Source organism: Saccopteryx bilineata, chromosome 1 (assembly GCF_036850765.1).
Source record: "Saccopteryx bilineata isolate mSacBil1 chromosome 1, mSacBil1_pri_phased_curated, whole genome shotgun sequence".
In the NCBI taxonomy this organism is placed as follows: Eukaryota; Metazoa; Chordata; class Mammalia; order Chiroptera; family Emballonuridae; genus Saccopteryx; species Saccopteryx bilineata.
Genome location: NC_089490.1, coordinates 109,561,276 through 109,587,089, shown reverse-complemented (window position 1 = coordinate 109,587,089; position 25,814 = coordinate 109,561,276). Strand labels below are relative to the sequence as shown.

The window sequence follows — 25,814 nt, the reverse complement described above, 5'->3', positions numbered from 1 at the left end:
TTAAAAACAATCCTCTCAATTAGCCAACAAAATCACCTCTGGAATATGACTGAAATTACATCAGTTAGGTAGAGAAGAAACTTGTCTTCGTATGATCTCTATAAGAAAATACATATATCTGTTAAGAAACATCAGTTTTAAGTACTCAAAACTTGAAAAAAGCTTGACTGGGCTGTGGCACAGTGGATAGAGCGTTGCACTGGGATGCGGAAAATCCAGTTCGAGACCCCGAGGTTGCCAACTTGATTGAGGGCTCATCTGGTTTGAGCAAAAGCTCACCAGCTTGAGGCCAAGGTCGCTGGCTCAAGCAAGGGGTTACTCAGTCTGCTGAAGGCCCGCGGTCAAGGCACATATGAGAAAGCAATCAATGAACAACTAAGGTGTTGCAATGAGCAACGAAAAACTAATGATTGATGCTTCTCATCTCTCTGTTCCAGTCTGTCTGTCCCTGTCTATCCCTCTCTGACTCTCTCTCTGTCTCTGTAAAAAAAAAAAAAAAAAAAAAAAAAACCTTAAAAAAAGGAGATGGGAATAGAATTAGAATACATTAGAGTAAATTATGCCAGAACATTGGGATATGCCAGGACGATCCTGGAAAACTGAAACATAGACAAATTTCTAAAAACAATATATCTTATCAAAATTCCCTCAAGAAGAAATGGGAAGTTGGAATAATTTTTTAAATAAAGTCACTCATAACTTAATCATTTCAAAGTAACTTATTTTTACTAATTAACATGACAAGGAGATATACTAATTTGATATCTTTTCAGCTCTGGTTGGTTACTCAATCAGTGAGAGCATTGTCCCAAAACGCCAAGGTTGCAGGTGCCATTCCTAGTGAGGACATATACAGGAAGTGACTAATGAATGCACAACTAAGTGGAACTACAAATGAATGCTTAGAAATATATAGCCCTATAGTGGCGCAGTGGATAGAGCATCAGACTGGGATGCAGAGGACCCAGGTTCGAGACCCCGAGGTCGCCAGCTTGAGCGCAGGCTCATCTGGTTTGAGCAAAGCTCACCAGCTTGGACCCAAGGTCACTGGCTCAAGCAAGGGGTCACTCTGTCTGCTGTGACCCCACAGTCAAGGCATATATGAGAAAACAATCAGTAAACAACTAAGGTGTTGCAACGAAAAACTAATGATTGATGCTTCTCATCTCTCTTTGTCCCTGTCTATCCCTCTCTCAGTCTCTGTTAAAATATATATATATATATATATATATATATATATATATATATATCCCTAAAATATATATATATATATATATATATATGGCCCTGTCTGACCAAGTGGCAGTGATAGAGTGTCAAACTGGGATGCAGAGGACCCAGGTTTGAAACCCCGAGGTCTCCAGCTTGAGTGGGGAGTCATCTGGCTTGAGCACAGGATTCCTGGCTTGAGCGTGGGGTCATAGACATGACCCCACTAGTGCTGGCTTGACCCCAAAGATCACTGGCTTGAGCCCAAGGTTGCTGGCGTGAGCAAAGGGTTGCTCGCTCTGCTGTAACCCCCTGGTCAAGGCACATATGAGAAAGCAGTCAATGAACAACTAAGGAGCTGCAACGAAGAATTATGCTTCTCATCTCTCTTCCTGTCTGTCTGTCCCTATCTATCCCTCTGTCTCTCTCTTTATCTCTGTCACACACACACACACACACACACACACATACACACACACACAAATCTATCATCTATCTATCCATCTATACTGCTCACAAAAATTAGGGGATATTTAAAAATGAATATGAAGCAATAAAAATAAAAAGCAGCCTGACCTGTGGTGGCGCAGTGGATGGAGCATCCACCTGGAAATGCTGAGGTTGCCGGTTTGAAGCCCTGGGCTTGCCTGGTCAGGGCACATATGGGAGTTGATGCTTCCTGCTCCTCCCCCCTTCTCTCTCTCTGTCTCTCCTCTCTCCCTCTCTCTCTCCTTTCTAAAATGAATAACTAAAAATAAAAAAAAAAATTAAAAAAAATAAATAAATAAAAATAAAAAAATAAAAAGCATTTGATTTTTTTTATTAAACAAGAACATCAGAAAAGCAAACAAGTCAAAGAAAATTGATTATGCAAATAAGATGCAAAACCAACTTTCATTTCATTGGTGAAAATGCACTATACAAAAGGCTGAAAGTACTGGAGTATCTGCACAGTCCCTCATTCCCTAATTTTTGTGAGCAGTATAAATATATACCCCTTTTCCTTATTATGTATTTAAATCCAAAACTAAATTATTTTTTAATTGTTCTTTTTATGGAAAGAAAGAAAGAAAGAAAGAAAGAAAGAAAGAAAGAAAGAAAGAAAGAAAGAAAGAAAGAAAGAAAGAAAAGAAAGAGAAAAGAAAAAAACCAATGAAGAAAGTACTGACCTCTGTGGATATGCTCAGAAAATGAGAAATCTACTCTAGAATTTGATGGGTTTAGTGCATCCTGCAATGTCAGTATCTCCAAGCAGCCCCTTCTGCCTTTTGTCTACACAAACCTGTCTGAGCTCCTGAAGGGTGATTTTTGTCTGCGTTTTTGACGGAATGAGAGGAACCTCACCTTCTCCCCTCTTTCAATGGTACATGTTCTGTTCCAGGTATAGTGTATTTCAACAGGTTCAGCATACAGCTGGACAGTGGGCAATGAAATCCCAGTGGAGATTGAGTAGTTCCCTCCCATCTAGTGGTGCAAAGTAACCCACCATTTTGGTGGGATGTCCCATTGCAAATTCCAGTAGATAACATCTTTCCCAGGCCTGATAGGGCTCGGTGTTCTTAGCAGCACAGCACATTGATCCACTGTGGGGTTTGGAGCCATGTCTGCTTCCCTCAACTTCCATACCTTTATGGAAGGTATATTGGCAAGGGTCCCCAGTCTAGCATGTGGGGCAGAAAGCCATACTTGTTGATCATTCAAATGTATCAAAGCCTGAGACAGTACTCTGGTCCACCTGGCCAAGGTAGTTTTACCTGTTAGTACTTTGATCTGCTGCCTTAATATTCAATCAGCCCTGCTTCTGATTGAGGTAGAGCCTCCATTCAAGGTCATGTTCTTTTGCTCAGTTTTGAATATTATGATTTTTGAAATGTGACCACTGATCACTGTCTAGTCAACAAGGTACTGTTTCTTTAATCTCCTAATGGTGGGAGCCTGGTTTGCATGGTGACAAGGGAAAGCTTGCATTAGGCTGAATGAAGTTTCAACACAAACCAGGACATATTTAGAACCCTCAGTCAGAGAGTGGGGGCCAGTACAAACAATTTGTCAATCCCTCACCAACTGGGAACTCCAGGGGATGAATGACTTCAGGCTCCTTTGGCAGTTAACCTTGCACATTGTTTAAAAAACACAGGACATGTTGTTAACTGCATTAACCAAGTCACTGTATTTCAAGAGCAATCTAGCATCCTTAGCAATATGCCTTCCCACCCAGGCACTACAGCAGCCTTTCTCTTTCTATGCATCCAATCTGCTGTATCTACTGGAGGATCGGTTGCTAGGGCTCATCTAGGAGCTAGGGCATCAGCTTCCTGACTGCCAAGGGGTGTCAGTGCCTTATGCACCAGGATGTGGAAAACGCTGAGCAGTACCAAATGTCCCTCCACACATCCTGACCGCACAAAGACTAATTCATGAATATCTTCCTGGGCTTTCCACTGTCCAGGCAATAGAGTTACCATAATCCCTTTAGAACTGCCTAACTGTGAGTGCAAATATTAATGAATAAGGTTTATGAGTCATCACCACCAAACCACTCTGGTTTCAGTCCACTGGCTGCTTTGGTCTGTTACTGTTTTCATCCAGATGGTGTCAGTGTTGCACTGAACAGTGACTACATTATTTGTGGATGGATTGCTCCAACTAGACCCAACTATACTGCTAACAAAAATTGGGGGATATTTCAAAATGAATATGAAGCGATAAAATACCCCTAATTTTTGTGAGCAGTATGTTTACCTAAGGCTTCAGTGGGGATTTTTCTCCTCTTTCTACAGGCTGCAGGGGCTGCCACAGGAATAAGGGTGAGGGCATCTGGAGGATCTATAGGGCCTAAGAGGACCCACACCTTCAGAGACAGTGGGCTGGCAGACCGGGTATTCCTCTGCTACAAATAGGCATGCCATTTAGTCAAAGTGGGAGTTTGAACCATGGCAGAAATAGGTCCCATAACCATAAAACATATTCCCAACCCACTTCTTGAAAGGAATGAATGTTCTTACCATGATATGCTGTTTCCTTCATGAGAGGCTCTGCCTGGAGGAACCATGTGTATACTGTTAGAAGTTCTTGCTTTATGAGATATATTGGATTTCTGCCCCTTTCCAGAGCTGGGGCAGTCTCTCCTTCTGTTGTCTCTGCCACAATGCACAACCCATACCTTTTGTAGTCACAGACACAACCAACTCAGATAGTCGCCCAGCTTAGGAGATGCCCAGAGCTTTAATCTTCTTCATTAGTATACATATTTTTACCTTCTCAAAAGTGTCTTGCTGCACAGAACCCACACATGCTCTTTCTTTACCAAACAGTATAAAGAATAGAGGCATTGGCCCTGGCCGGTTGGCTCAGTGGTAGAGCATCGGCCCAGCGTATGGAAGTCCTGGGTTCGATTCCCGGCCAGGGCACACAGGAGAAGCGCCCATCTACTTCTCCACCGCTCCCCCTCTCTTTTCTCTCTGTCTCTCTCTTCCCCTCCCGCAGCCAAGGCTCCATTGGAGCAAAGTTGGCAGGGCGCTGAGGATGGCTCCATGGTCTCCACCTCAGGCGCCAGAATGGCTCCAGTGAAGGAAGCAATGGCCTGGTAGGGTGCATGCGGGAGTCTGTCTGCCTCCCTGTTTCTCACTTCAGAAAAATACAAAAATTTAAAATTTAAAAAAAAAAGTAATCTGACTTTTTTTTAAAGAAAACAAGTTTTATTTTAAAAAAAAGTAATCTGACTTTTTTTTTAAAGAAAACAAGTTTTATTTTATTTTTTTACAGAGACAGAGAGAATTAGAGAGAGGGATAGACAGATGAGAAGCATCAATCATTAGCTTTTTGTTGCACGTTGCAACACCCTAGTTGTTCATTGATTGCTTTCTCATATGTGCCTTGACCACGGGCCTTCAGCAAACCGAGTAACCCCTTGATTGAGCCAGCGACCTTGGGTCCAAGCTGGTGAGCTTTTGCTCAAACCAGATGAGTTCGTGCTCAAGCTGGTGACCTCGGGGTCTCGAACCTGGGTCCTCTGCATCCCAGTCCTATGCTCTATCCTCTGTGCCACCACCTGGTCAGGCTAAAGTGATCTGACTTTGAGTGATGAGCATACCACATAACAGTTCAAATGCTATAGAAATGTTTTACCTGAAACCTATATACTCTTATTGTTCACCCATTAAACTTAATTTCTAAATTTAAAAAAGTATAAAAAAAAGAAAAATTAGGTTTATACACAGTGTGAACTTACACGTCTAGATTAATAGGAAACAGAAAAGTGCTACTTATAAGAAGGTAGATTGAAGCCAGTTGTTTAGGGTGTTTAGCTGTTAACTAAAGTTTCGTGGGTTAGAAGCCCATCAATCTAGTAAGGGCTTAGCTTAATTAAAGTAGTTGATTTGCATTCAGCTGATGTAAGGTAGAGTCTTGCAGTCCTTAGGAGGAGCGCAGAAGTTAAATATATATTCTATTTACTTAGAGCTTTGAAGGCTCTTGATCTAGTTAACCTAAACTTCTAGTTGAGTAGGGTAATTGCTGGGGCGAGCGGGAGGGTAATTGTTGACAAAATAATAAGTACTGGGAGGTATTTTATTTGCTTTTTGTTATTGAATTGTCATTTGATTTTTATGTTATTTGTGGTAGGGAATATAGTTAGGGAAGTGGCGTATGTTAGTCGTATGTAAAAGAAAAGGTTGAATAATGCAGTGACGGCTATTAATGTAGCTAAAGTGATATTGTTATTTTTTGTTAGTTCTTGAATGATTATTTATTTGGGTAAGAAGCCAGCTAGGGGAGGGAGGCCTCCTAGTGAGAGTATAATAGTTAGGGTGCTAGTAGTGATTAGGGGTATTTTATTTCACATGTGGGAGAGGGATAGGGTTGTTGTTGCTGAAGTTATCATAAAGAGTATAAATGTTGTGGTTGTTATTAGGATATATAGGAGGAGGTTTAGTAGTGTTATAGTTGGGTTAAATGTTAGAATAAAGGCTATTCATCCCATGTGGGCGATTGAGGAGTATGCTAGAATTTTACAAAGTTGGGTTTGGTTTAATCCTCCTCATCCTCCAATTGCAATAGATATTATAGATATGAGCAGGATTAGATCTAAGTTAATAACAGGACTAATTACATAGAGGACTGATAGTGGGGCCAATTTTTGTCATGTTAGTAAGATTAGGCCGGATGAGAGTGAGATGCCTTGTGTAACTTCTGGAACTCAGAAGTGGAGAGGGGCGAGGCCTATTTTTATAGCTAGGGCCAGGGTTATAATGATTGACGCTGTTGGGTTTATAAGTTTTGTGAATGTTCATTGGCCTGAGTATAGCAGGTTAATAATGACAGCTAACATGAGGAGCATGGAAGCGGTGGCTTGTGTTAGAAAATATTTAGTGGCAGCTTCTATTGACTGGGGGTTATATTGTTTTATTAACAGAGGGATGACGGCTAATATATTTATTTCGAACCCTATTCAGATTATTAGTCAGTGGGAGCTCATTATTACGATTGTTGTGCCTAAGATAACTGTTAGTATAATTATAGTGAGGATAAGGGGGTTTATTAGTACGGGAAGGATATAAACCAACATTTTCGGGGTATGGGCCCGATTGCTTACTTAGCTGACCTTACTTAGAATTTGGTGTAGTGTGGTAGCACGGAGATTTTTGAAGTCTTAGGGGTAGGTTCAAGTCCTATAGTTCTAGAAATAAGAGGGCTTACACCCCTATTATTTACTCTATCAAAGTAACTCTTTTATTAGACATATTTCTTATGTTTGGGGCGGGATACCCAGTGTAAGGATTGGCATGGCAACATGTCATATACATAGGGCTAGTGTGAGGGGTAGGAAGTTTTTTCATAATAGGTGTATTAGTTGGTCATATCGGAATCGAGGGTATGATGCGCACACTCATAAGAATGTGATGGTGAGGAGTAGGGTTTTAAGGGTAACGTTGATTGTGTAAAGTTCTGGCATTAGAGGGCTATGGTATGCTCCTAGGAAGAGAGTAGTTATGAGGATGTTTATTATGATGATGTTGGCGTATTCTGCCAGGAAAAATAACGCGAAGGGGCCTGTTGCGTATTCAACATTGAAGCCAGATACTAGTTCTGATTCCCCTTCTGTTAGATCAAAGGGTGCCTGTCTGGTTTCGGCTAGGGTTGAAATAAATCATATTATAGCTAGGGGTCATGCGGGGAAAATTAATCACAGATGTTCTTGGGTTGTAATAAGGGTAGATAGTGTGAAGGAGCCGCTTATTAGTAGCATGGACAGGAGAATAATAGCTAGAGTTACTTCATAGGAAATGGTCTACGCCACGGCTCGTAGGGCTCCCTATTAGAGCATATTTTGAGTTTGAGGCTCAGCCTAATCATAGAATGGCATATACAGCTAGGCTAGATATAGCTAGTATAAATAGGATGCCTAGGTTTATATTGATAAGGGGATAGGGTATGGGGAGGGGAATTCACATGGCTAGGGCTAGTGTTAGGGCCAGGATGGGGGCAATAATGAATATTGAGATTGATGATGTTAGGGATCGGAGGGGTTCTTTGATAGTTTTACTGCATCTGCGATTGGTTGGAGTAGGCCGTAGGGCCCAACGACGTTTGGGCCTTTTCGTAGTTGTATGTACCCTAACACCTTATGTTCTAATAGGGTTAAGAATGCTACGGCTAATAAGATAGGTACAATTATTAATAGTAAATTAATCAAGAACATTATGTTAGGAAGAGGAATTGAACCTCTGGTTATAAAGGTTTAAGTTTTATGCATTTACCGGACTCTGCCACCCTAACAAACCCTGGTCTAGGGTAATTAGTTATATGCGTTATCAGATTAATATTGTAGTATCTGTTTGCTTGAGGGCACGTGAATCAAGTGGGCCCTGCCTCTCTTGTCCTTTCATACTGGGGGAGGCCTAGAATAGATAGAAACCGACCTGGATTACTCCGGTCTGAACTCAGATCACGTAGGACTATTAATTGTTGAGCAAACGAACCCTTAGTAGCGGCTGCACCACTAGGATGTCCTGATCCAACACCGAGGTCGTAAACCCTATTGTCGATATGGACTCTTGAATAGGATTGCACTGTTATCCCTAGGGTAACTTGGTCCGTTGATCAATTTTTTTGGATCAATAAATGATGGTATTATTTTGACTTGTAGGTCTAAATATTAATCACTCGAAGTTGTGTTTTATTCCGAGGTCACCCCAACCCAAATTGCTAGTCTAAGTAGAGTTATGTTAGATCATGTCGATTAGTATTGATTCTCTTTAGACTAGTTAATTAAAGCTCCATAGGGTCTCTCGTCTTATTATGCTATCCCCGCCTCTTCACGAGGAGGTCAATTTCACTGATTGGGGGTAAGAGACAGTTGAACCCTCGTGTGGCTATTCATACGAGTCCCTATTTAGGGAACAAGTGATTATGCTACCTTTGCATGGTCAGGATACCGCGGCCGTTAAACTTATGTCACTGGGCAGGCAGTGCCTCTAATACTGGTAAGGCTAGAGGTGATGTTTTTGTTAAACAGGCGGGGTTCGTGTTTGCCGAGTTCCTTTTACTCCTTTTAATCTTTCCCTTGATTGCAAACCTGTGTTGGGCTAACAAATCATGATATAAGGGGTTTATTTTTTGTATAGGCTTAGTAATTTGTTAACTATCAGTGAAGTATTCGTTCTGATACACACTTGTGCTGGGAGAAATTATTCTTGTTACTCATATTAACAGTATTGCTTCTATTCAATAATAGAACAGTCCAGTTTAGTATTAGGAGTTGTTAAGTATGTCTGTAATTAAGATGGGGAGGTTGTTGAGCTTGAACGCTTTCTTAATGGGTGGCTGCTTTTAGGCCAACTATGGTATACTAAATAATTACTCTCTAATAAAAGTTGTACCCTAAGTCCAATGGGCTGTACCCCCTTGGGCTATAATATAAATCTACATTAAACTTATGGGTATTTTTAGTAGATTTATACTTGAACTAAAATTCATTAACTGGACAACCAGCTATCACCAGGCTCGGTTGCTTTGTCGCGTCTAAGGATCTTCTCACTATTTTGCTACATAGATGAGTTTGCCCCTTTGGGCTGTCCTTAGATAGCTCGTCTGGTTTCGGGGTATTTAGCTTCAGTTCTCTTTGCTAAAATTTTTCTAGTTAAATCATTATGCAAAAGGTAAAAGGGGTAAGCTTTGCTTTTTTTTACTTTTAAATTATGGTTCCCTTGTGGTACTTTTTCTATAGCGTCGAATATAATTTCTATCTCCTATACTTTTATTTGTGTAAATGTTTTGTTTTATTTTTTATTTATTTATTTTTTTTGTATCTTTCTGAAGCTGGAATCGGGGAGAGACAATCAGACAGACTCCCGCATGCGCCCGACCAGGATCCACCCGGCACGCCCACCAGGGGCGATGCTCTGCCCACCAGGGGGCGTCGCTCTGCCGCGACCAGAGCCACTCTAGCGCCTGGGGCAGAGGCCAAGGAGCCATCCCCAGCGCCCAGGCCATCTTTGCTCCAATGGAGTCTCGGCTGCAGGAGGGGAAGAGAGAGACAGAGAGGAAGGAGGGGGTGGGGGGTGGAGAAGCAAATGGGCGCTTCTCCTATGTGCCCTGGCCGGGAATCGAACCCGGGTCCCCCACACGCCAGGCCGACGCTCCACCGCTGAGCCAACCAGCCAGGGCCTAAATGTTTTGTTTTAATTGTAGGTGTTAGTTGAGTTTTGCAGGTTCGAGCTAGAATTAGTTCAAAGCAACTCAGTAGTCGTAGTATCTCCCGGGTGTAGGCTGGGTGCTTTATGATTAAGCTATGCTTTGAGTTATCCAAGTGCACTTTCCAGTACACTTACCTTGTTACGACTTATCTCCTCTTGCAAGTGGAATCTTTTAAATATGGTTATTTTAGATTGGTATTGTTTGAGAAGGGTGACGGGCGGTGTGTGCGTGCTTCATGGCCTATATTCAATTAAGCGCTCTATTCTTAATTTACGGCTAAATCCACCTTCAGCTATATATTTCATTATAGCATCCGTTTATATTGATTATGACCTTTTATAGGGAATGTAGCCCATTTCTTCCCAACCCATAAGTTACACCTTGACCTAACGTTTTTATGTGTAATGTTTGTGCTTACTTAAAATCCTTTTTAGGGTTTGCTGAAGATGTCAGTATATAGACTGATTTGGCAAGGGTTGGTGAGGTTTATCCAGGTGTATCGATTACAGAACAGGCTCCTCTAGATGGATATAAAGCACCGCCAAGTCCTTTGAGTTTTAAGCTGTGGCTAGTAGTACTCTGACGAGCAGTTTTGTTAGTTTAACTTCTTAGGTTTGGGGGTAAGCATAGTGGGGTATCTAATCCCAGTTTGGATCTTAGCTGCTGTGTGTTCAGGCTATTAAAGTCACTATCGTGGGTTATTTTACAGAGACTAGGGCTTTTTACGGCTTAGTCAGGGTTTAACTTTATTTTGAGTTATTACCTTAAACACGCCTTACGCCGATAGCTATTAATTTGGGTTAATCGTATGACCGTGGTGGCTGGCACAAAATTTACCAACCCTATATTAGCATGGCTTAGTCGAACTTTCGTTCATGGCTTAATTTTTATCACTGCTGTTTCCCGTGGGGGTGTGGCTGAGCAAAGTGTTATGGGCTGCATCGTGCGTGCCTGATACTTGCTCCTTTATTTCATGGTATTGACCTAGAGGGCATCCTCACTGGGGAGCTGATACTTGCATGTGTAAGTCTACTAATAATTAATAGGAAGGCCAGGACCAAACCTGTGTGTTTATGGGGCTAGTGAGCCCATCTAGGCATTTTCAGTGCCTTGCTTTTTTTTTTAAGCTACATTAACTGGGTGAGTAGGGAAAAAAAAAGAAAAAAGGCAGAGCTAGGGAGATGGCTGTTTAAGGAAAATAAATTCCTTAAAATACCGCGATGCTATCGGGTAACGGGAGGGTCAATATAGTAAACCGGTTAAGTCCACAATAAGCCAGTGTAGCTTGATCTTGTTTTGGGGGTTTGGCAAGATAATATAGTTATATATGGTGGGGCTTAACGGGGGGGGGGGGGGGAGGGTAGGGGGGTTTGTCTAAGCAAACCAACGCACGCGTGCGTACCCCTACACGTGTACGTGCGTGTCTGTGCGCGTACGTGCGTGCCTGTGCCCGTACGTGCTCGTACATGCGTACGTGCGTGCCTGTGCTCGTACACGCATATGTGCGTGCCTGTGTGCATACGTGCTCGTACACGTGTACGTGCATGCCTGTAATCGCTTCAAGTCTTCTATCCTGAAACCATTAACCTAATGGCCCCTTAGGGTAAATACCCCTGGGTAACATAATTTTGTGTCACTTGAATTGATATCCTAAACCATGGATTATTCTTTATCTCAGTGCTATTCATTGTCCGAGGAAATTTGACTGTAAAGTCCAGCTTAACTTTATTTGACTGCATCGAGGCCTCCATGGCCAAGGCTGAATCCAAGCATCCCCCCCCAAAATAAAAACCCACCCCAGGCATGACAGTGCAAGGTATGCCGGGATCATGGACTTAATAGCGACTAATCCATCGAGATGTCTTATTTAAGAGCAAGTTGTGGGCGATTTTACGTCCCAATGGCCCTGAGGTAAGAACCAGATGCCGTTTACAACCCAGTTTAGAAACCCAACCCCCATGATTAATAGGCCCGGAGCAAGAAGAGTGCTACCAAGTGGTGTCCGTCGGGTTGTTGGTTTCACGGAGGTTGGTAGATCAAGAGATCCCCTTTTGGATGTGGATAGTCCTGTTGACAAGGATTTATTGGACTGAATGGTTTATGTACGATGACCAATTAATATGTCCTGTACCATTTAATTAATATGTACCTGCTTAATATTCATGGGGAATATAATTTAATGCACGATATACATAGGAGTAAGATTATAAGTGGTGCGGGAGGGGTACTTTGGAAAATTTTATTTCCTTATATAAGGCCAAGGGGTAGTTTAATTAGAATATCAACTTTGGGTGTTGACGGTGGGGCTTGCGCTCTCTCCCTGAGGTCTTTGGGGGAGGTTGAGTCCCCTTTGCTGGTTTACAAGACCAGAATAATAAGTATACTACAAAGACTCTTCATTTTAAGAATCAGTTTTCTATGATGCTGGCGAGGGGTATGAGAATTAGAATAATTGAAAAATATAGAATTGAGGCTAATTGGCCAATAATAACATAGGGGTGTTCTACGGGTTGGCCTCCGATTCATGTGAGTGTGATGAGGTCTGCAACTAGGAGTCAGAATATGCATTGGCTGAGGGGACGGAATGTCCTACTTCGTTGTTTTGAGGTGTGGAGTATAGGGACTAGAGCTAGGATTAGAATTGATAAGACTAGTGCTAAGACACCTCCTAGTTTATTGGGAATAGATCGTAGGATAGCATAGGCAAATAGAAAATATCACTCTGGCTTGATATGGGGAGGGGTGTTTAGTGGGTTGGCTGGGGTGTAGTTGTCCGGGTCTCCTAATATGTCTGGGGCAAATAGTACAAGTGCTAGTAGGGCTGTCAGTATTAGTAGGAATCCTAGAATATCTTTAATTGTGTAGTAGGGGTGAAAGGGGATTATGTCTGCATTTGAGGGGATACCTGTTGGGTTATTTGACCCTGTTTCATGGAGGGTCTTCTTTCCATTCGCATTATCACCAACCTTGTTATATCATAGCTAGAATATTATATTGCTCACAAAAATTAGGGGATATTTCAAAATGAATATGAAGTGATAAAAAAAAGCATTTGATTATTTTTTTATTAAACAAGAACATCAGAAAAGCAAACGACAAGTCAAAGAACGTTGTTAGATTCTGCAAATGAGATGCAAAGCCAACGTTTATTTCATTGGTGAAAATACACTAGACAAAAGGCTGAAAGTACTGGAGTATCTGCATGTTCCCTGATCCCCCAATTTTTGTGATCCCCTATTTTATGTTTGCAGCCATTGATTAAATATAAAAAATGAATGTTTTCAATGTCTTTTTATTTTTAAATTCTTATTTATTGATTTAGAGAGAGGGGAAAGGAGCAAGAAAGAAAAAAGACATTGATTTGTTTTCCACTTATTTATATGATACATTCAGTGGTTGAGTATTGTATGTGCCTGGACAGGGAATCAAACCCACAATCTTGGGTATCTGGAGATACCTGGCCAGGGCCTGATGATGTTTTTCTTTTCTTTTTCTTTTTTTTTTAAGGCAAGCCTTTCTTTTCAGTAAATATCTTTTTCTTTCTCTCTCTCTCTCTCTCTCTCTCTTTTTAGAGAGAGAGAGAGAGAGACAGGAAGACGAAGAGAGAGAGATGCTTTCATTTGTTCCACTTAGTTGTGCATTTATTGGTTGCTTCCATATGTGCCCAGACCCAGAATCCAATCCCCAATTTTGGCGTTTCCGGAGGACGCTCTCACCGACTAAGGACTAAACTAACCGGCCAGGGCAGGCCTAATATATTTTTAAAGATCAAGAGGAACCGATAAAGCCAAATAAAAAGAACCTTGTTAATAATAACTGCTACGGTCAACCGGCCCTCCCTCCCTCCCTCCCTCCCTACTCCCCGCCCCCTACGCTGTCTGGCGTCAGTCTGCGCGCCTGCCCGTCACACAGCCCGCAGCCTCCAGGAGCGATTGCCTGAGAGCACAAGGCCCGGAGCCGCTCTTCCACGCAGGGACCACTGCCAACATGGACAAAGCCTGCCAAGCAAACGAAGAACAGCAGCCACAGAGCACGCCCGAGAGGGACGAGGAGCAGAGTACGCCCGAGAGGGACGTGGAGCAGAGCACGCCCGAGAGGGACGAGGAGCAGCCGCAGGCGGAGAACTCGCCGGAAGAGCCGCGTCCAGAGGAGCCATCTTTGGAAGAGCAATCCTCCGAGGAGATCTTTCCCGAGGACATCCTTCACGAGCTCATTCCTGATCTCCTTCCCGAGCTGCTGGGGCCCGAGTATCGCCCCTCGGAGGAGCGCCTTTCTCTGCACGACCTGTTCGCGGCGCGCCCCGCCCTGGAGCAGCCTCCCTGCGGAGTGGGGAAGCAGAAGCTGGAAGAAGGAAGCTTTAAGGAAAGGCTGGCTCGCTCTCGCCCGCAGTTTAAAGGGGACATACACGGCAGAAATTTGAGCAACGAGGAGATGATCCAGGTCGCAGAGGAGATGGAAGAGATGAAAAGAGTGCGAAACAAACTGATGATCATGCACTGGAAGGCGAGACGCAGCCGTCCGTATCCTATGTAATGGTGCCCGACCATCATGCGGTTTGTCTGACTTCGGTATTGCCACTTGAATCGTGTGTATTTTCTAGACTCCCGCTCACCATTTCTTAATTTTAACTTTTTTTTATGGCTTTATTTAAGGTGTTTCGCTTGTAACTGGTGTAAAATTGGACTTCCCCTTTGTGCAAGTCTCCCTCTTTAAATCATTTGTCTCACCAATTTGCATGAAAAGATGGACGTCATATATTGTGAAGTGAAAAAAGCAATTTTTGAAATGTGTAGTATCCCATCTTTGGTAAAAATGTATATTTATCTCTTAATTTGAAAAGAAAAAATACATATTTCAAAGGCTTAACGGTGGCTATCTGTGTGATAAATGCTTTTTTGTTTGCTTTTAATTTTTGCTTTGTGGAACTTAAAATTTTTTAGGACAAGCACATTTTACATGTTTTGCAAAAACCCTCCAATATAATGGGGAAAAGTGTACAGCAATTTAAACGCTGTCTGTCAGCTTTTAAAGACAATGTGGCACTTAATAAAATGCTTGTCAGATATTAGAAGCGCCTGACCTGTGATGGCGCAGTGGATGAAGCGTCTGCTTGGAATGCTGTGTTCCCCGGTTGGAAACCCTGGGCTTGCCTGGTCAAGGCACATAAGGGAGTTGATGCTTCCTGCTCCAACACCCTTCTCTCTTTCTCTCTCCCCTCACCCTCTCTAAAAATGAATAAATAAAATCTAAAAAAAACAAAAGAACTTTAAAAAAGTAAAAATAACTGCTGAATTCAACAAACCAAATAAATGCCTCTGTCAATGCCTAGATGTTAACTCTTATTTATTGGTAATATACCTAACAGCTGAATTAGTCATGGTTCTACCATAGAAACAACCAACAGGAGATAAATAGATATAGATATATTTACTTAGAGATATTTATTTCAAAGAATTGGCTTATGTGATTGTGGGAACTAGCAAATCCAAAATCCATTGGGCAGGTTAGCTCGCAGGAAACTCAGGACTAAGCTAAAACTGCAGTTCACAGGTGGGATTTCCTCTTCCTCAGGAAAACCTCAGTTTTGCTCAAGGCCTTTCAGCTGCTTCAGTGAGACCTACTCAGACATTAAGGATAATGTTCTTTACTTAAAGTCAGCTGATGGTAGATATTAACTAGGTTTACAAAATACTTTTACAGCAACACCTACTATAATGTGTAATTGAATAATGGTACTCTTGACTAGTCAAGTTGACACATTAAACATTGTAGGTCATCTCTTGTCAACTTGGCATCCATATACCTTTCCTTAAATAATATTTAATCTTCAAATAAAGAAAACTTCAAAATGGTAGTTCTGGCCCTGGCTGGTTGGCTCAGTGGTAGAGCATGGACCCAGAATGTGAATGTCCCCTGTTTGATTCCCAGTCAGGGCACACAGGAGAAGTGCCCAAGTGCATCTCCACCCTACTCTCTGTCTCTGCCTCTCCGGCAGCCATGTCCATACTCAATTGGTTCCAGCAAGTTGGCCTCGGGTGCTGAGGATGGCTCCATGGCCTCCACCACAAGTACTAAAAAAATGGCTTAGTTGCTGAGCAACTGGGCAATGGCCCCAGATGGGCAGAACATCACCCCCTAGTGGGCTTGTTGGGTGGATCCCCATTGGGGCGCATGCCAGAATCTGTCTCCGCTTCCCCTCTTCTCACTTAATAAAAAAAATCAAACAATGGCCTGACCTCTGGTGGCACAGTGGATAAAGCATCAGTGAACCTGGAATATTGAGGTCACAGGTTCAAAATCCTGGCTTGTTCTGTCAAGGCACATATGAGAAGCAATGAGTTGATGCTTTCCGCTCTTTCCCCCCCACCTCCCATCTGCTTCTCTTCCTTTCCCTTCCTCTTCTCTCTCTTCTCTTGCAGTCAAATGCTTGATTTGTTCAAGCATTGGCCTCAGGCACTGAGGACAGCTTAGTTGATTCAAGCATTGGCCCCAGATGGGCATGCTGGATAGATCCAGGTGGGGGAGCATGCATGTCTGTCTCTCTATCTCCCCACCTCATATGCGTGCACATATATAATTGTAATTGTCATGGACTGACTTCTGTCCTCAAATCCACATGTTGAAGCCCTAACTCTCAATGTGACTATATTTGCAGAGAAGGCCTTTAAGGTGGTAATTAAGGTTAAATGAGGTCATAACGGGGAAAACTAATCCAATAGGACTGATGTCCTTGTAAAAAGAGGAAGAGATCCCCACAAGTGCACACCCATGAAGGAAAGGCCATGTGAAGACACACCAAGAAGTCCATCTGCAAGCCCAGAAGAAAGTTCTCACCAGAAACCAACTTTACCAACACCTTGATCTTGGACTCTCAACCTCCAGAACTGTGAGAAAATTAATTTTTATTGTTTAAGCCACCAACTGTGGTGTTCTATTATGGCAGCCTGAGCAGACTAATACAGTAACAAAAAAGGGAAGAAATCCTCAGCCCTAGCCAGGTAGCTCAGTTGGTTAGAGTATATTCCCAATACATCAGGGTTATAATTTTTATCTCTGGTCAGGGCACATACAAGAATCAACAATAAATGCATAAACAAGTGGAACAACAAATCAATGTTTTTTTTCTGCCTTTTCTCTCTAAAATCGATATAAAAATTTTTTATAAAAAAAATTATTCTGGGCCCTGGCCGGTTGGCTCAGCGGTAGAGCATCGGCCTGGCGTGCGGGGGACCCGGGTTCGATTCCCGGCCAGGGCACATAGGAGAAGCGCCCATTTGCTTCTCCACCCCCCCCTTCCTCTCTGTCTCTCTCTTTCGCAGCCGGGGTTCCATTGGAGCAGAGATGGCCCGGGCGCTGGGGATGGCTCCTTGGCCTCTGCCCCAGGCGCTGAAGTGGCTCTGGTCGTGGCAGAGCGATGTCCCGCAGGGGCAGAGCATCGCCCCCTGGTGGGCAGAGCGTAGCACCTGGTGGGCGTGCCAGCGTGCCGGGTGGATCCCGGTCAGGCGCATGCGGGAGTCTGTCAGACTGTCTCTCCCCGTTTCCAGCTTCGGAGGGATGCAAGAAAAGAAAAAAAAAAAATTATTCTGGCCTGTGGTAATGCAGTGGATAAAGCATTGGCTTGGAACACTGAGGTCACCAATTCAAAACCCTGGGCTTGCCTGGTCAAGGAACCTATGGGAGTTGATGCTTCCTGTTCCTCTCCCTCTTTTTCTCTCTCCCCCTCTAAAAATGAATAAAAATAAGATTAAAGTCTTTTCCCATCCCCTCTTTTGCTCTGTCTCTCTCCTCTCTCTAATAATAAATAAAATATTTTTAAAAATTTATTGCTTTCAGAGGGAGAGAAAGGGAGAAAGAGACAGAAATAGATCAGTTCCTATATGTGCCCTGGACCAGAGATCAAACTGGCAACCTCTGTGCTTCAGGGTGATGCCCTAACTAACCAAACTATCTGACCAGGGCTAAAATTGATAAATAACATTTTTAAAGAAAAGAAAAATGGGCCCTGGCTGGTTAGCTCAGTGGTAGAGCATCAGCCTGGCGTGCAGAAGTCCCGGGTTCGATTCCCGGCCAGGGCACACAGGAGAGGTGCCCATCTGCTTCTCCACCCCTCCCCCTCTCCTTCCTCTCTGTCTCTCTCTTCCCCTCCCGCAGCCGAGGCTCCATTGGAGCAAAGATGGCCCGGGTGCTGGGGATGGCTCCTTGGCCTCTGCCCCAGGCGCTAGAGTGGCTCTGGTCGCAACAGAGCGACGCCCCTGAGGGGCAGAGCATCACCCCCTGGTGGGCAGAGCATCACCCCCTGGTGGGCAGAGCATCACCCCCTGGTGGGCGTGCCGGGTGGATCCCGGTTGGGCGCATGCGGGAGTCTGTCTGACTGTCTCTCCCCATTTCCAGCTTCAGAAAAATACAAAAAAAAAAAAGAAAAGAAAAATGGGCCTGACCAGACGGTGGCACAGTGGATAGAGTATCGGACTGGGATGCTGAGGACCCAGGTTCGAGACCACGAGGTTGCCAGTTTGAGCGCGGACTCATCTGGTTTGAGCAAAGCTCACCAGCTTGAACCCAAAAGTCGCTGGCTTGAGCAAGGGGTTACTCGGTCTGCTGAAGGCCCACAGTCAAGGCAGATATGAGAAAGCAATCAATGAACAACTAAGGTGTCACAATGAAAAACTGATGATTGATGCTTCTCATCTCTCCATTCCTGTCTGTCTGTCCTTATGTATCCCTCTCTCTGTCTCTGAAAAAAAAAAAAAAGAAAGAAAGAAAAGAAAGATAAAAAGCTCTAGCTGGATAGTATGTTTGGTTAGATCACTATCTTGATATGTAAAAGGTTGCTGGTTTGATCCCTAGTCAGGGCACGTTTAGAAACAGTTCAGTGCTTCTGTCTCTCTCTTTCTGAAATCAATAAATAAAAAATATTTTGCCTGACCTGTGGTGGTGCAGTAGTTGACTGGGAACACTAAGGTTGCTGGTTCGAAACCCTAGACTAGCCCTGTCAGGCACATATAAGAAGCAACTGCTATGAGTTGATGCCTCCTGCTTTTCCCTCTTTCTCTCTCTCTCCTCTCTCTAAAAAAATTAAAAATATTTTAAAGAAAAAGAAAAAAGAATGAAATACTCGTAACAATTGTAATATTTATGCAATTATCCTATGGGTATAAGCGGTATTTATAACTACCTTCTTCCACTGCCCATTTTATATTTCCTTTGCATGCAATGTATAGTAAATAAGCCCTAGAGATCTAAGGCACAGTTTAGTGTATATGGACAACAATGTTATATTCTCATCATCAAACTTGCTAAGAGACTAAAACATAATCACTTTGCCCTCAGCACGCAGTTCAGCTGGCAATGATTGCAACTCCTGGGGTGTTTCAAAGCTTCATTCCATTCCTGAAGTGTCTGGCCATTGATAGTCATGCCTACATTGGGTTGTTGCAGTTTTCTACTGACCTTAATCACAAAGCATGACCTCGAGACCAGCAAAGCATAAGGGCATGGGGACTCAAAGCAAAAATGTTGCTAAGGATAATAGTAGGTGATGCTGCTCCCCTGGAATCCTGGATTTATAAATCCTGGCTATGGGAGAAACAGAACAATGTACTGAATACTTATTTAGAGCCTTCTGGAGAACAATGCCCCAGCCCTGCAAGGAGTTGCCACCTCGCTGGCATTGTAAATGGGTCTTCCAAAGGCCATTCCACCATTCTATCAAGCCAACTACTTCAGTATGGTGGGAAACATTGTGACACCAGTGAATTTGGTAAGTATGAGGTCATTGTGACACTTCATTATCTTTTCTTAATTTTTTAAAGACTTTATTTTAAAAAGAGAGAGAAAGAAGTGGGAGAGGAGCAGGAAGCATCAACTCCCATAGGTTCCTTGACCAGGCAAGCCCAGGGTTTCGAACCAACGATCTCAGTGTTCCAGGTCAATGCTTTTTATCCATGGCACCACCACAGGCCAGGCACTACATTTTCAATAAAGTGAGTTCATCAATCAGAAGCAATGCTTTGTGAGATACCATGAAGACAAATATGCATTCAAGAAATCCACAGATGATAACTTTGGCAGAAGCATTACATGCAAGAAAGGCAAATTTGTATCCAGAATAAGTATCTATGTCAATAAGAACAAAATACTGCTTCCTCCAATATGGAAGGGGTCCTAGGTAATTTAATTACCTGCCACTAGAGAGATGGCTGATCAACCACCACGGGTAATGGTGTCATATTGGACCATAGTACTGGTCTTTGCTGCTAGCATATGGGGCACTCAGCAGTGGCTGTAGCCAGGTCTGTCTTGGTGATTAGAAGTCCATGTTGCTGAGCCCATATCTTAGTCCCTACTACATTCTATCGTCTCCTGGATTTTCTGCATTCTTCCATTCTTAGTGAGAGCTGCCAAATATCTTTGTTACTGAAATGTTTATTTTGCCCTTGTATGAAAATTAAGAGCCCTGACCAGCCAGTGGCCCAATGGATAGAGCATCGGCCTGGGACACTGAGAACCCAGATTCGAAACCCCATGGTCACTGGCTTGAGTCCAAGTTGCTGGCTTGAGCTCAAGGTCTCTGACTTGAGTAAGGGGTTACTGGCTCGATTAGAGCCCCCCAATCAAGGCACATATGAAAAAGCAATCAATGAACAACTGAAGTGTTGCAACTATGAGTTGATGCTTCTCATCTCTCTCCCTTTTGGTCTGTCTGTCCTTGTCTTTCTCTTTCTTTCCCTGTCTCTTTCTTGTACATGTGCACACGCTAAAAAAAAAATTGAGGGGAAAGTGAGTTATTTTTTACACATATGTCTCTATGACTTTTTTTTTTTTTTTTTTTTTTGACAGGGACAGAATCAGAGAGAGGGACAGATAGGGACAGATAGAGAGGAAGGGAGAGAGATGAGAAGCATCAGATCTTTGTTGCAGCATCTTAGTTGTTCATCAATTGCTTTCTCATATGTGCCTTGATGGGGGGGGAGGGCTGCAGCAGAGCGAGTTACCCTTTGCTCAAGTCAGCAACCTTTGGGCTCAAGGCAGCAACTATGGGATCATGTCTATGATCCCACGCTCAAGCAGGCGAACCCGTGCTTAAGCCAGCGACCTCAGGGTTTCAAACCTGGGTCCTCTGCAACCCAGTATGATACTCTATCCCAGGAGTCGGGAACCTTTTCAGCTGAGAGAGCCATGAACATCACATATTTTAAAATAAAATTCCGGCCTGACCTATGGTGGCACAGTGAGTAATGCATCGACCTGGAATGCTGAGGTCACCGATTCAAAACCCCAGGCTTGCCTGGTCAAGGAACATATGGGAGTTGATGCTTTCTGCTCCTCCCCCCTTCTTTCTCTCTCTCTCTCTCTCTCTCTCTCTCTCAAATGAATAAATGAAATTTAAAAAAATAGTAAAATAAAATTTCATGAGAGCCATACAACGACCCATGTACATTAGTTATTATACAATAAAAATTTGGCCTGACCTGTGGTGGTGCAGTGGATAAAGCGTTGACCTGGAATGCTGAGGCGCCAGTTCAAAACCTTAGGCTTGCCTGGTCAAGGCACATATGGGAGTTAATGCTTCCTGCTCCTCCCTCCCCCTTCTCTCTCTCTCTCTCTCTCTCTCTCTCACTCTCTCTCCTCTCTAAAAATTAATAAAAGAAAAAATTAAATATTAAAACAAAATTGGTGTTGTCCCAGAGGACAGCTGTGATTGGCTCCGGCAGTAGGAAATGAATGGGTTGTAATACATGAGAATGTTTTATATATTTTTTTTTTGTATAATCTTTTGTTTTTATTTTATTCATTTTTTTAGAGAGGAGAGAGAGAGAGAGAGAGAGAGAGAGAGAGAGAGAAGAGAGAGACAGGGGGGAGGAGCTGGAAGCATCAACTCCCATATGTGCCTTGACCAGGCAAGCCCAGGGTTTCGAACCGGCGACCTCAGCATTTCCAGGTCGACGCTTTTATCCACTGCACCACTACAGGTCAGGCGAGAATGTTTTATATTTTTAATGTTATTTTTTTTATTAAATATTTGTCTGCGAGCCAGATGCAGCCATCAAAAGAGCCACATCTGGCTCACGAGCCATAGGTTCCTGACCCCTGCTTCTATCCACTAAGCCACTACCAGGTCAGACTCTATCAAATTTTTAAAAAGACATTATTGATTTTAGAAATAAGAGATAGATAGATAGATACACAGATACACTAGATAGATAGATAAAATGTGGCAGAGAAAAGCAGGAAGCATCAAATTACAGTAGCTTTTCATATGTACCTTGACTGGGCAAACCTGGGGTCCAGGCAAACCTAGTGTTTTGACCCAGTGACCTCAGCATTCCAGGTCAATGCTTTATCCATTACGCTACCACAAATCAGGCTTGAATTTTTCTTACATTCTGCCTGGTACTTAAGATATTTGAGTTTGCAACTCTGCTCTACCTGTTCACTCTGGTTGACTTCACAGCTTTAACTACCAGTCACATACTATAAGCACACTGATCTTTATAAGATGAGACCTCTCTCAACAGTTTCATCCCTTGTCCCAACAACAGATACATCAATGTAAAAACACCTGAAATGTAATTATTTTCTCCAAAATCATTTCTCTGCTTGTAATTCAATGTTGAGTGACTGGCAATTCTATCCACTGAGACACTCTGGCCAGAAATTGTCCTACTGCTCTTCATTTATCTTGCTTCCTATACCAGATGAGTTGTCAACCCCTATCAATTTTATCTATTAATATACTACTATACATTCATTCCCACTTCTCTCTGCATGGCTCCAACTTTCATAGAGTTTCACTCTCATCACTTTTGTCTAGATCCCGAGTTGGCAAACTTTGCCAAGTAGTAAATAGTTTAGGTTTTGCAAACCATATGGTCACTGTGACAACTACTAAACTCTGCTGTTGTAGGATAAAAGCAGTCATAGACAAAACATAAACAAATCAGCATGACTATATTCCAAATATCTTTATTTAAGAACACTGAAATTTGCCTGACCAGGCCATGGTGCAGTGGATAGAGCATTGGACTGGGATGCAGAGGACCCAGATTCAAAACCATGAGGTCATCGGCTTGAGTGTGGGCTCACCTGGCTTGAGCACGTGCTCACTTGGCTTGAGCACAAGCTCATCAGCTTGAGCACAGGGTCACTGGTTTGAGTGTAGGATCATAGACATGACCTCATGGTCACTGGCTTGAGCCCAAAGGTCGCTGGTTTGAAGCCTAAGGTCACTGGCTTGAGCCCAGGGTTGCTGGCTTGAGCAAGAGGTCACTCGCTATGCTGTAGCCCACCCCTCGGGTCAAGGCACATATGAGAGAACAATCAATGTACAACTAAGGTGCTGAAGCGAAGAATTGATGCTTCTCATCTCTCTCCCTTCCTGTCTATCTGTCCCTATCTGTCCCTCTCTCTGTTTCTCTGTCTCTGTCAAAAAAACAACAACAAAAACAAAAAAATGGCCCTAGCTGGTTGGCTCAGTGATAGAGCATCAGCCAGGCATGTGGATGTCCTGGGTTCTATTCCCAGTCAGAGCACACAAGGGAAGCAACCATTTTCTTCTCCACCCTTCCTCCTCTTCTCTCTCTCTCTCTTTCTCTTCTTTTCCTGCAGCCATGACCTGATTGGAGTGAGTTGGCCCCAGGCACCGAGAATGACTCCATAGCCTCTGCCTCAGGCGCTAAGAAGAGCTCAGTTGCTGAGCAACGGAGCAACACTCCAGATGGGCAGAGCATTGCCTCCTAGTGGGCTTGCCAGGGTGGATCTCGTTCAGGGCACATGCAGGAATCTGTCTCTCTGCCTCCTCTCCTCTCACTGAATAAAAAACAACAGAAAACAATATAACATTTTATTATTATTATTATTATTATTTTTTTTTTTTTTTTTTTTTTTTTTTTAGAGAGGAGAGAGAGAGGGAGAGAGAGAGAGAGAGAAGAAAGAGACAGGGGGGAGGAGCTGGAAGCATCAACTCCCATATGTGCCTTGACCAGGCAAGCCCAGGGTTCCAAACCGGCGACCTCAGCATTTCCAGGTCGATGCTTTATCCACTGCGCCACCACAGGTCAGGCCACAATATAACATTTTTAAAAAGTGAATACAAGTCTGTCTTTTATTATTATTTTTTTTTTTTACAGAGACAGAGACAGAGTCAGAGAGAGAGGGATAGATAGGGACAGACAGACAGGAAAGGAGAGAGATGAGAAGCATCACTCATCAGTTTTACATTGCGACACCTTAGTTGTTCATTGATTGCTTTCCCATATGTGCCTTGACCACCAGCCTTCAGCAGACCAAGTAACCCCTTGCTCGGGCCAGCGACCTTGAGTCCAAGCTGGTGAGCTTTGATCAAACCAGATGGGCCTGTGCTCAAGCTGGCAACCTTGGGATCTTGAACCTGGGTCCTATGCATCCCAGTCAGATGCTCTATCCACTGCGCCATTGCCTCATCAGGCACAAGTCTGTCTTTTAATGATGATATTCCTGACTCATTTTCTTCCAAGGTAGAAGTTCCTCCTTTGTACTTCTGCTGTATCTCACACCTATTTATACCACAGTTCCAGTAATAGTTTAATGCACTAATTTGTTTGCATGTTTTTTCTATACTATGCTATAAAATACTTTGGTATACAAAGCATAGTTCATTTCTTTGTCCTAGAACCTGACACTTCAGAGATGCTTAATATATTTTTTAACTTTTTTATTAATTTTAATTTGTTGTGTTAACATGGATTCAAAGAGATCCTTAATATTTTTTGAATGAATGAATTGATGGATTCCCCAAAATACAGCATATACAGAAAAGATAATTGGTAACATTTATCGGGCACTAATAATATGCAATGTACTTTTCTGATCAGTTTATGCATATTACCTTACTTTTTTCCTATATGAAGAAAAATGAAGAGTAGAAATGTGAAACTACTTGTATTGCAACTAGTGGGTATAAAAGGGACTCAAATTCAGGCTGTGTGACTTCATGTCTGAAATACAAAAGAATCTGACAAAGATCTAAGGAACCTGGATTTTGAGATTCCTGACTTCAATAAAAATGCAAGCTGCCACATGAAGTGCTAGAAATGCCTTCTATCTTGATCTAGGTGGTTTTTACTTGAGTTGCATATGTAAGTAAAAGTTCACTAAGCTGTACAACTTGAGATTTGTTCACTTCACTGGACGTACACTTCTCAATTTTAATTAATTAAAAAAGAGTATGCTTTGCCCTGGCTGGGTAGCTCGGTTGGTTGGAGCGTTGTCCTGATGCACCAAGGTTGCAGATTCAGTCCCAGGTCAGGGCAGCTGCGATTCAACCAATGAACACTTGAATGGGACAACAAATCGATGTTTCTCACTCCCCACCCCCTCGTTCTCTCTCTCTCCTTCTCTCTCTCTCTCTGAGACCAATTGAAAAAAAATTTTAAGTTTTGCCTTATTTCCTCTTCTTCTTGTCCTAACACTTTCTGTACCTTCAACAAATGCTTCTGTAAATTGGAATTCCTTTTTGAACATCATGCTATTTGCCTTAGCTTTGGACTTTTGCTTTTACGTTATTAAACTTATTTACTCCTGGGAGATAAGAACATCTCATTCCTTCTTTCTCTAATCCTTATATTAGAATATTCTGTCATCCTAAAACAGTTTAAATACAATATTTAGATGCATTATCATTAGTATGATATTACAGCTTTATTTCATCCCTCTACCAGCAAACTAGAGCAATTAAGGTTCTAGATTCCCCTTTCTACCCTCCACAACCACCACTTCATCTTACTCAATTCCCACAATCACCCACTTTTCTAAGTTCTTTCTCATTCTCTAACACCAACCTAGAGAAACTGAGAAGCCTATTTACTTCTAGGCCAAGAATATTACATCACTCCAGGACAATTTTAAATGTTTGCTCAGCTTTGGTAGAC

The 25,814-nt window shown here is 42.8% G+C and overlaps 1 protein-coding gene across 1 annotated transcript; it reads left to right on the top strand.

Moving 5' to 3' along the window:
- Window positions 1-13,794: 13,794 nt before the first annotated feature.
- LOC136327227 (transcription elongation factor A protein-like 1) lies at window positions 13,795-14,971 on the top strand. Its single transcript, XM_066264217.1, has one exon. It carries the CDS (start codon window positions 13,894-13,896, stop codon window positions 14,437-14,439), a length of 546 nt encoding a protein of 181 aa, XP_066120314.1. The 5' UTR covers window positions 13,795-13,893; the 3' UTR covers window positions 14,440-14,971.
- Window positions 14,972-25,814: the final 10,843 nt, after the last annotated feature.

Coding starts and splice junctions, on each gene's coding strand:
- LOC136327227 (XM_066264217.1), top strand. CDS start 13,894: ATGGACAAAGCCTGCCAAGCAAACGAAGAACAGCAGCCACAGAGCACG.